The 11799-nt window shown below is 45.0% G+C and overlaps 1 protein-coding gene and 1 pseudogene across 1 annotated transcript; both read left to right on the top strand.

Annotated features, from left to right (window-relative positions):
- The first annotated feature begins 1897 nt into the window (after nucleotides 1-1897).
- On the top strand, nucleotides 1898-2857 carry LOC116095290 (olfactory receptor 13C7-like). Its single transcript, XM_031376757.1, has one exon. The coding sequence runs from the start codon at nucleotides 1898-1900 to the stop codon at nucleotides 2855-2857; it is 960 nt and encodes a 319-aa protein (XP_031232617.1).
- A 1877-nt stretch (nucleotides 2858-4734) lies between these two features.
- LOC116095240 lies at nucleotides 4735-8090 on the top strand (annotated as a pseudogene).
- Nucleotides 8091-11799: the final 3709 nt, after the last annotated feature.

Here is an 11799-nt window from a genome sequence, read left to right as displayed (position 1 = left end):
TGCAAGTTTGTGTCACTGCACATGTGTACTACATGTAAGGTCAGAGGATGGCTTGCAGGAGTCAGTTCTTGCCTACCCTGTGGGTCCTGGCGATCAAACTCAGGTGGTCAGGTTTGGCAAGCTTGGTGGCAAGTGTCAGAACCAGGGTCAGATTTACCTATGGCCATTCTAATGCCCTTTATGCCTGGACTGTGGCAGGAGCTTGCAACTTCTGTGGTTGGGTCCAGAAGCCCTTGAGATTTCTTGCTTCTGTACAGTACTGAGCTCTTGAATTTGCAAATAGCCAAGCATCTGAAGCCACAAGGATTTTCCTTTTGCAGTGTGTAGGTCGCACAATCTCCCCAGATTAGTATAGTATGTGCTGAGAGCTGTTATCAGCCTCTATTCCGACAGGGCCAGGATGACCCTTCATCTCCAGCCCTTGCCAACAACTTGGGCAGAAACCAAGTATTTCTAGAGGGATTTTAGAATAATTGGATCGTGGGGACATAGTCCCAGGAGTACAGTAACTTTCTTAACTTTGTCACTTCAGTTTGGTAACTACAAATCACATCAGGGACTGGAATAATCCCCAAAGCAGAGTGGGGTTTTAGTGGCTTTGATTGTGTCTCCAAAGGTCCTTTGTGAATTTATCCAAACAGAGAACAAAACAAGAAAACAAAACGTGAGCTGAAAGGGTCTCACCCCTTGGCTGATGCTTAAGCCAGATTGGCCATTCCTGATTGAGAGGCTATTTCTAGATTTTAAATAAGTGGTTTTCCATCAGCATACTTATCAAAAAGGTAAGATAGTGCAATGTGTGTGTGTGTGTGTGTGTGTGTGTGTGTGTGTGTCTGTGTATCTGTGTGTGTAGCCCAGGCCCATAGGCAAGCACTCTACCACTGAGTTAGCTTCCTAGACCTTAAGAAACAGTTTTTAAGATTACATTTTTATTTGTGTGTGGGCATGCACACGCAAAGGCATGTTCAGAGAAGTCAGAGGATGATTGCGGGAGTCAGCTCTCTCTTGCTATCATGTAGATCCTGGGGAGTCAAACTGACGTTGCCAAGCTTGGAAGCAAGTGTCTAGGTGTTGAACAGAGAACACTTTTAAAAGAAAAAAGAAACTCTTATGGGCCAGCCACATTCCTGGCTTCCTTCCTTATATTAAGTGCCATGGGGAAATCCAACAGCGAGAGAAAAGAACAGAGCAGGGATGTATATGGAAGGCCAAAAAGGAGCAATTTATGACATCAACTATTCCTTGTATGGAATGCCTCAGCAGTAGTGAGGCCCAAGGTGAGCATCCCCACAAAGGAAGAGGGGCTGAGCAATCCCCATACCCTGGTCAATGACAGTGATTGTCAATGACAGGTCTTTTAATGAACATTCCAGAAGAACTTGGTATTTGCATGAATAGGTGAATGGACAAGTGAGTGGCTCAGGACCATGTTCATCATGAAGGTACATGAGGAAAGAGGAAGAAGGCAGCCCACAGAAGTGCTCACATAGGGGAGGGCAAACAGTAGTATCTGTCTTCAACCACACAGAGGCTTCCTGGGGGTGAAAATTTTCAAGTAAAATACAATATTTCTTGCCACAGCTGAGTAAAATGAACGGCCCACAAATGGTCCAACCTCAGCTAAATGTGTGATACCTGTTTTAAATGTGATTAGCACAATTAAGTTGACTCAGGAGACATTGCAAACATCTCTGCAAGGGTCAGATCCCACCAAGCAGGTGCTGTTCAGGGTGCCTGTCTTTGATTCAGAACAACACGGACGACCACTTCCCACAGACCATCAGCGCTCTGAGTCAATTGCTCCTCAAAGAGTTCTTTCTCACGGGTTCCCTTGGCATTACAGGCATCAGAGCAGCCTGAAAGTGACCATCTGAGTTCCTGCAATATAGGAGGAAACATGGATAGATCCAATGAGACCTCCCCTGTGTTCTGTTTCATTCTCCTGGGCCTCTCCACCCATCCAAAGCTGGAGAAAATTTTCTTCGTGCTCGTCTTGTCAATGTACCTGGTGATCCTGCTGGGCAACGGGGTCCTCATCCTGGTGACCATCCTCGACTCCCACCTGCACACGCCCATGTACTTCTTCCTGGGCAACCTCTCCTTCCTGGACATCTGCTACACCACCTCCTCCGTCCCCCTCATTCTGGACAGTTTCCTGACCCCCAGGAAGACCATCTCCTTCTCAGGCTGCACTGTGCAGATGTTTCTCTCCTTTGCCATGGGAGCCACGGAGTGTGTGCTCCTGGGTATGATGGCATTTGACCGTTATGTGGCCATCTGCAACCCCCTTAGATACCCAGTGGTCATGAGCAAGGCTGCCTATGTGCCCATGGCCGCCAGCTCCTGGGCATCTGGAAGCATCACTGCCACAATTCAGATATCTTTAGCAATACGGCTGCCCTTCTGTGGGGACAATGTCATCAATCACTTCATCTGTGAGATCCTGGCAGTCTTAAAGCTAGCCTGTGCTGACATCTCCATCAATGTCATCAGCATGGGGGTGGCCAATGTGATCTTTCTGGGGGTCCCAGTCCTCTTCATCTTTGTCTCCTACATCTTCATCCTCTCCACCATCCTGAGGATCCCCTCTGCTGAGGGGAGGAAGAAGGCCTTCTCCACCTGCTCTGCCCACCTCACTGTGGTGATCATCTTCTATGGGACCATCCTCTTCATGTACGGGAAGCCCAAGTCCAAGGACCCACTGGGGGCAGACAAGCAGGACCTTACAGACAAGCTCATGACCCTCTTCTATGGGGTGGTGACTCCCATGCTGAACCCCATCATCTACAGCCTGAGGAACAAGGACGTGAGGGGCGCTGTGAGGGACCTGGTGCATCTGAAACACTTCAAGTGGTGATGGTGAACAGACCTTCATAGTCTTTGTCTCTCTCTATAATCTTTATTAAGGATTATACCATAAATCTCAAAACTCAGAAGGACTCTATGTGAACAGGGAATTCTCTTATCTCGATCTAAGAAGGAATTCCTCAAATCTGCATAGTCGTTTCATTGAACACTCTGGATCTTTTACATTGTTTTTAAAAACTTTTTAAAACTTATTGATGTGTTTATGGGTAAGTTTATGAGTACCACAGGAATGTAGGGATCCACAGAGGCCAGCAGAGGGCATCAGGTTCCCTGGAAGTTACAGGAGTCACAGGTGGCTATGACTGCCCTGTGGGTGCTGGGAACTGAAGCAGGTCCTTTACAAGAATAGTAAGTGCTCTTAACCACTGAGTTGTCTCTCCAGCCACATGTCTCATGCTTGTTCGTGAATACTAACCTCACAGACCAAGAAATGATGGCCAGGGAGAAGCTACATCTCATTCACTGGCTCTTCAACTCCTCTACAAACATTTGGTCATAGTTGATGAGTAACCACTTTTCCTCTCCCTCCTTCTCTCCCTCCCTTTCTTCCTTTCTTTCTCCCTTCCTTCCTTCCTTCTTTCCTTCCTTCCTTCCTTCCTTCCATCTGTCCTTCCAGGGAACAGGGTCTCAGTGTGAAGCTAAGGCTGGCCTCAGACTCAGGATCCTCCTGCTTCTACCTGTGTCTTTACTTTTACATTAAGTTGTATTTTAATATACCATATAGCTCATATCTAGTAGTATTTACCTTTTCCTATGTTTAATGCAAATGCTTAATAAATGTCTTCTGCATTGTTCTCTGCCTGTGTACTCATAACCAGTCTCTGGTCCTATATCAAGATCCTTACCAGAAGTCATTTAGCCGTTTGTTTCGTCGGTAGATGTAGGAGAGCGAGGAAGTTTTGACAAAACCGATGCCCAGTTAAAACACTCATTCTTTCTCCTCTTTCATATCTTTTACTCATTCCTAGTTTTGTCTCTAGATGGCAGGGAACATCCATTATGAGTCACTAAAATAATATATAAACTGAGATAATCAGAATATTGAGATCAACCCAAATGAGAAGGAACTAACAACCAAATAATTTTTCTCCAAGAGAGGAGTGTGCACATGTGTGCACACACACTCACACACACACACACACAGGGAAAGAGAGAGAGAGACAGAGACAGAGAGATGCATACACACAGAGAGACAGACAGACAAACAGAAAGAGAATTCAAGAGCTTTATCACTGTCATTGTTGGTGACATTTTCAGAGGAATAAAGAGGCGATGACTTAAGAGCAGTCTATAGCGAGAGTGGAGGAATTTAGGTGCGGGTCACATGCCTGTAATCCCAGCACTCAGGAGACAGAGACTGAAGGAACACAGCAAGCCTAAAGTCAAGGCTAGCCTGGGCTACTTAGTAAGACTCTGTTAACAACAAGAAAATAACATAAATAAATAAGTAAATAAATAGCCTACAAGGATATAGGAGTGGACACTGTGAACATTTTACTGGAAGTGAAAAGTCCTTATTTACCAAATGAAAGCCTATAGTATTCTGTAAAAAAGTAGAGAAGACAATACAGAGAAAAATTCTTGTTTTTGTAACAAAGTGTTCTTCTTTTCTTTTCTCTAGGGACACATATGTGCTGTGGCATATGTGTGGAGGTCAGAGGACAACTTGAGGGAATCTGCTCTCTCCTTCCACTAGGTGGGTACCTGGGATCAAACTTGAGTCATCGGGCTTTGGTCGCAAGGACCTTAACCAGCTGAGCCATCTTGGCAGCCCCCAAACAAACTCTTTAATTAAAAATCAACTCAGATTGTCTGTCTAGACTTAGGAGGGAAAAATGTAAGAAGAATTAGTTTATTGAAGTAAAAATGAGAGGCACAGAAGAGACCAGGGCGAGATTCCGCAATACATCTGTGGTGGAATTCAACACAAGCCCCAAGCACGTTGCCCTGGAAGTAGACTGGTGGAAGACAGATCTTTATGGAAAGGAGAAAGCGGAGTTGGGGGCTGAGCTCAGAGGTAGAGCGCTTGCCTGGCACAGTGCCTCATCTGTAGAGTTCAGGCTGGCCTCAAAGCCACCATCCTGCCACAGTCTCCCAAGGGTGGGGATTACAGGTGTATACCCATGCCCAGTGTTCTTTGTTTATTTTAATAAGCCTGAGTTTAATTAGCGTTACTAGGATGTATGGTTGTGGGGTTGCTTCTTGGATCATAGTTAACTTACCAGAGGCTACATCCCCTAAGGAAAATGCTTCCCCTCCCTACCAGCCATTAACTGCCCAAAGCTCCTCAGCTGGGGGTGGAGCCATAACATGCCTCTTCCTCTTCCCATTGGTTTATGACTTTTTAAAGTAAGGGGCTTGAGTAAGGGAAATTACCCTTGACACACGCAAAAGCACCAGGACAGTGGCAAGTAGCTTGCTTGGTGACAAAAGCCACTAGACATCCTGGGGAATCTGCTCTGTCGCATTACACTCTACCTTATGACACCAGAGCTGAGAGATAAAATTAAGGACAAAAATGCTGGAAAGACCCTTGTGGGCAACACACATCTTTAATCCCAGCACTTGAGAGGCAGAGGCAGAGACAGGCAGATCTTAGTGAGTTTGAGGCCTGGTCTACAGAGTGAGTTCCAGGACTGCCAGGGCTTTTGAAACACAGTCTCAAACAAAACAAAACACAACAAGAAAACCTGAAAAGGGTCAGCAATATAGTTCATCAGGTAAAGACACTTGCCACCAAGCCTGCCAAACTCAGTTCAATTCCCGGGACCTTCATGGTGGAAAGAAGTTGTCTTGTGACTTCCACAGGCATTCCATGGCACATGTACACCAACACCCATTCGCATAAATAAATAAATAAATAAATAAATAAATAAATAAATAAGTAGAAATTTTAATATTGAGGAAAAAAAGAAAAGAACAAAGTTATCCACAGGTGATATGTTAAATCACCCAGAAAAAATTAAATCCGCTGACACAGCTATGATGCAGGGCTGAAGAAATGGTTCAGTGGTTAAGAGCACGTGTTCCTCTTGCAGAGGGCCTGGGTTCGATTCCCTGCACCTACCTGGTGGCTTACAACCATCTCTAACTCTAGTTCCAACAAACATCCTCTTCTGACTTCTGTAGGGCACCAGGCATGGACATGGTACAAAAGCATGCAGGCAGAACAGTCACACACATAAGATAAATGAATAAAAGAGAGATAATTAATCAAAAATTCAGGGTTGTGGTGCCCAGTCCTAGTTTAAACTACAACACAACTCTATGCCTAAGGCATAGGGATTGTTGTGAGAGGCCAGAAGCATGATAAGACCCAGGGGGACAGGGAGATTGATGTGAGATCGAATCTCCTAGAAGCCCCAGAACCTGTGCCTGTGAAACCTCACCAGCGTGGCCGCCTGAGCATGAGCCGAGCAACAACAATCCAGATGTGCTACGGTGGAAGGGTGAAAGCGCACGAGATCCCAATCCTACCCAGAGAACCACGGCAACTAAGAAATGCTGAGAGAGAGAAACTGTCCTCCCTAGGGAAGAAGAGCATTGCCACTGTCTATCCAGTGTCAAATGTCCAGCCCTGACAACGTGAGACAGGGAACAATGGACAGACCACGGTTGCATGTACGGGCTAAGGAGTATATGTGGTATACACACATATGCACACAAGTGAAACAAGAATTAAAGGAAAAGAGGCCATGAATTTAAAAGAGCAAAGGGCGTGGGGCATGGGAAGCTCTGAGGAAGAAAAGGGAAGGGGAAATACTATTATTTTATAATCTCAAAAATTAAAACTTTGAACACTAAAAAATTAAATTTAGTGCAAAATTACTAGAAATAGAAAGTACAGAAGGTGACTGACTGTGTGTCATTCTAGCTGTCGTGGGAAGTCCTAAGCCACCCAGGGAGAAGTGCATGAGGACATAGGTGAGACCTGTATGAATCTAACACATTTGTAGTAATTGTGTGTCTTCATGGTGGGGAAGAAAGGCTACAAGCCTCGGGCAGGAACAGAAACAGATAGCTGAGTAGAGAGGTAATCTCTTCATTATTTAAGAGAAATTGTGTGTGTGTGTGTGCATGCGCGTGTATGGGTGCACGCATGTGTCTCTGTGTGTGCGTGTGCATTCGTATGTCTCTATGCGAGTGTATGTGTGTCTGTATCTGTGTGTGTGTGTATGTGTGTGAGTATGTGTGTGTGCCTGTGTGTGGACACACATGTGTGTGTGCGTGAATGTGCGTGTGGGTGTGTGTATGTGTGTGTGCATGTGTGTGTGTGTGTGTGTGTGGTGCCTGAGGAGGCCAGAGACATCAGAACCCCACCTCCCTAGAACTGGAACTCCAGGTGATTGTGAGCCATCCAAGGCAGGAGCTGGGAGCTGAATTCTGATCCTCTGCAATAGCAGCAAGCTCTCTAAACCACTGAGCCACCCCTCCACCCCAATAGTCCTTAAGTTTAAGCTGTTGGCTAGACTTCTTTGTATGTGGAGTTCCTCCTCCTGTTTGGAGTTAAAATGAAAAGACTCCAAACATGCTAGTTTTAGCAACCGGCTCTGCTTAGGGATTTTTCTTCTCTGAAAGGTCAAAAAGATCCCAGATTAAATGAGTGTTGTATACATTTGCTTCAGCAAGATCCCCAGGGGAAGGCAATTTTCTTGGTTTGTCTTGCGCTGGTAGCCCTTTCCTGCATGGGGCAGGAACAGTGTCCTCCTAGGCATTGTGGCATTTGATCATGACCTGGCTGTCAAACAACTTGAGGTAATTGATGAGCAGAGCTGCCTATGTGCTCAGCTCTGCTGGGCTCTGGGCTATTGGTGCCACTTATCCCGTCATCAACCACTTCATCTATAAGACTCTGACTGTCATGACATCAGCCTGTGCTGACATCTCCATCAATGTCATCAGCATGGGAGGAGCTGGGGGTCCCAGTCCTCTTCATCTTTGTCTCCTACATCTTCATCCTCTCCACCATCCTGAGGATCCCTTCTGCTGAGGGGAGGAAGAAGGCCTTCTCCACCTGCTCCGCCCACCTCACCATGGTGATCGTCTTCTATGGGACCATCCTCTTCATGTACGGGAAGCCCAAGTCCAAGGACCCACTGGGGGCAGACAAGCAGGACCTTGCAGACAAGCTCATCTCCCTCTTCTATGGGGCAGTGACCCCCATGTCCAACCTCAGGACTACAGTGAAGGCCTGCATATTTAGGAGATATTTCTCCCAGTAAGAGTGGCAACATATGCTATGATTGTCACCCACAGAACAGAAAAGATCACACCATCTGCCATTTGAAAGCCAAGGAAGGCCAGTCAGAATTATTTCTCACCCTTAAGTCAATGTTTATCTTTCAAAGGTTATTTTCTGAGTCTAGATATTTAACAATTTAATCAGGTGTCAGACTCCAAAAAAATATCCTAATTCAATTTAATTTAATTTACTAAAGATAGTTTAAATCTACACTAAAGCCATTTAGGCAGCAGCCATTAGAGTGATCTGAGTGGCTCCAATTGTTCCTAAGCTATAAACCTATTAGGGGGAGTGAGATGGCTCTCCCAGCCACAAGGTTACCCACCCCTACTCGCACAGGGAGTGAGAAGAAGCAGAGGGACACAGACATTCCCCTGGAACTTTCACCTGCCAGGTCTTATTTTCCTGAAGAGTTAAGAAGAGACAAAGAGAAGTTCTCCACCCAGAGGTCTTCTCGGTAAAGATAGTCTAACTGACAACTTAATGTCATTTTAACACGGCCAAACTAAGCTACTCTTTCACAATGTATGGAACATGCTAATAAATTAAGGTTAAGCTAAGTGTGGTAGTGCACATCTGAAATCCCTGTAGTCTGGAGGCTGAGGCAGGAGAATAGCAATCTGGAGCCAGCCTGGCCTCATAGTGGGACTCTATCTTAAAATAAGAAGCTGAGGGGGATGGATCAGAGGGAAAACCAGCTGCCATTCAAACATGAAGACTGCAATTTGGATCCCCTGGGACTCCAGGATGTCAGATGGCTGTGGTGGTCTAGGAGACAGAGACAGAGGGTCCCTAGGAAATCAGTGTGCTCTAGGTTTGAGTGAGAGGTCCTGACCCAAGAGGAAGATGGGAGAGCAGTTAAAGAAGGCTCCCAGTGTCAACTCACACACATGCATGCACAAATGTACACACATCCACATGCATGCACACCACACACACACACATGCAAGAAAAATAAAAAGGGGATATAGAATTTGGATTGGGAATTGTCTGGATTCCAATAAATACATATGTTCTGAAAAAGATTGATGAATGAGGAAGAGGAAGGGAGCAGAGACAGACAAAGGCAAAGGAAGGAGGGAGGGAGAGAAAGATAGAGAGAGGAAGGGAGGAGGAGGGAGGACAGCAGAATGGGTTGTGACCGAGTATGTCTGAGTGCTTTTTGGCGACACTTCTACACAAGTTCTTTATCAGAAATTCTCAACAGCTTTTGATAAGAGTGCACTGTGAATGTCCAAGAAGGTAAAAGCCGGTAACCGCGTAGGTACCTCGATTCAGCACAACAGACCCTGGAAAGCAACTTCTCAGTGAGGAGCATGGGCAGACAGCTTGATCCCTCTCGGCTCCTCTCTCCACATGCACCATCACCGGTGTCTTAGGCACTGTTCTGTGGTCGTGATGAAACGCCACAACCAAGGCAACTTACAGAAGGAAGCATTTAATTGGAGGCTTGCTTACGCTTTCAGAGGGTTAGGCTGTAACTGTCATGGCGGGGAACATGGCAGCAGGCAGACTTGGTGGTGGAGCAGAAGCTGCGAGCTTACATCCTGATCCACAGGCGGCAGGAAGAGACAGAGCAAGGCTGGGCAGGCTTTCTGAAACCTCAAAGCTCAAAACTCAGGTATCAGTGACACACCTCCTCCAACAAGAGCACACCTCCTAATCCTTCCCAAACAGTTCCACTAACTGACCAAACCTATGAGCCGATGGAGGCCACTCTTGTTGGAACCACCCACATCTGATCAGCTACTATAAGCATAAATAGATCAGCTACTATAAGCAAGTGCTTGGCAGATGGCACAACAGAGCCAGGGATGTCTTGTTTTTTAGTTTTGTTTGGTTTTTTTTTTTGGGGGGGGGGTTTGGGTCTTTTTTTTGGTTTTGGTTTTGGTTTTTCGAGACAAGGTTTCTTTGTGTAGCCCTGGCTGTCCTGGAACTCACTCTGTAGACCAGGCTGGCCTCAATCTCAGAAATCCTTGTGCCTTTGCCACTCAGGGATTAAAGGTGTGTGCCACCACTGCTAAAACCAGGGATGTTACTAATGATTTGGTTGGGATGCTGCTAAGTGGCCCGTGATCTGCAGAAGTGAGTGAGAATAGTCCCTGCCAATAACAGTAGACTCAAGATGGAGAAGAGGCTCTGAGATGCTGAGAGGGGATATATTAAATTCTGAGACTATCCGAAGCAGACACACACACAAAGAAAATTTAGAAAGTAAATCCAGTTGTAAGAATATATATTAAACTTTTTTTAAAGATTTATTTTATTTTATGTGTATGAGTACACTGTAGTTGTACAGATGGCCATGAGCCATCATGTGTGTGGCTACTCTCCAGCCCTGCTTGCTCCAGCCCCGCTCGCTTGGACGTAATTCACTGTAGCTGTCTTCAGATGCACCAGAAGAGGGCGTCAGATCTCATTATGGGTGGTTGTGAGGCACCATGTGGTTGCTAGTATCTGAACTCAGGGCCTTCGGAAGAGCAGTCAGTGCTCTTACCCACTGAGCCATTTCGCCAGCCCCTAAATTTTTATTAAAATTATATTTAAATCCTCAAAAGTGTTGCAAGAATGAATTGCCTACAATAAGGATATGTACACACACACACACACACACACACACACACACACACACACAGAGTTTAGAGACAGGTCTCATTGTAACACAGGCTAGTTAAAGATACTTAAAAGTCCTGATCCTTCTGCCAACACCCCCAGAATGTTCTATTATGGACATGTGATACCTTGGGTCAGTTTTAGAATGTTTTCTTTTTATTTCTTCCTTCCTTCCTTCCTTCCTTCCTTCCTTCCTTCCTTCCTTTCTTTCTTCCCCCTTAAGATGGGGTCTTATCTTTATAAGTTACTCTCCCTCTGAGGTGAATGCTTTTCCAACTTATCACAGCTAATGAAGCAGACTCTTACCCTCACTTAGTGTCTGTGCCATCCTCCAAGCAGAACCATTGTTCATTGAAATGGTTGGTGAATGACTTCATGGATAGACCATCTTAATACACACACCATTTCTTATTGGTTGGTGAATGACTTCATGGATAGACCATCTTAATACACACACCATTTCTTATATGAATGTAGCCTGTTTTCTGTGGGCTGAGAATGAAGACAATCACTCAAGTCAATAGCTCTGACCATAGTAGGAAGTCTGTATCCAAAAATCATGCCTACATTTCATTCCTTGGGGCAGTAGAACTGTCAACTCTCAGCTTAGTTAGGTATGATGGAGGTAAAATCCTTTGGTGATGTAAGGGTCATTGAAGTATAGTCTTATTACAATGAAATCCAATGTCTAAAATTGTTCTTATTTTGGGCTTGTACCATAGTAAGAGCCAAGATTTTAAACTCTACTAAATACAAAACAAACAAACAAACAAAAAGACTTTATATGTTTATGTTCATTTAAGAAAATACTAGTAGTGATGTATTATTTTGAAATATACAGCCGGGCAGTGGGGGCGCACACCTTTAATCCCAGCACTTGGGAGGCAGAGGCAGGTGGATTTCTGAGTTCCAGGAGAGCCAAGGCTACACAGAGAAACACTGTCTCGAAAAAAACAAACAAACAAACAAACAAACAAAAAAGAAATATACAGTTAATATGTTTGGAGCTATTTAAAATTTATATTGAGAAAAATGTATTTTCAGTATTGCTGTAGATGAGCATCTACATAAGACTG

This window comes from Mastomys coucha, unplaced genomic scaffold, assembly GCF_008632895.1.
Source record: "Mastomys coucha isolate ucsf_1 unplaced genomic scaffold, UCSF_Mcou_1 pScaffold18, whole genome shotgun sequence".
NCBI classification, from domain to species: domain Eukaryota; kingdom Metazoa; phylum Chordata; class Mammalia; order Rodentia; family Muridae; genus Mastomys; species Mastomys coucha.
This window is presented reverse-complemented; position numbering and strand designations above follow the sequence as displayed.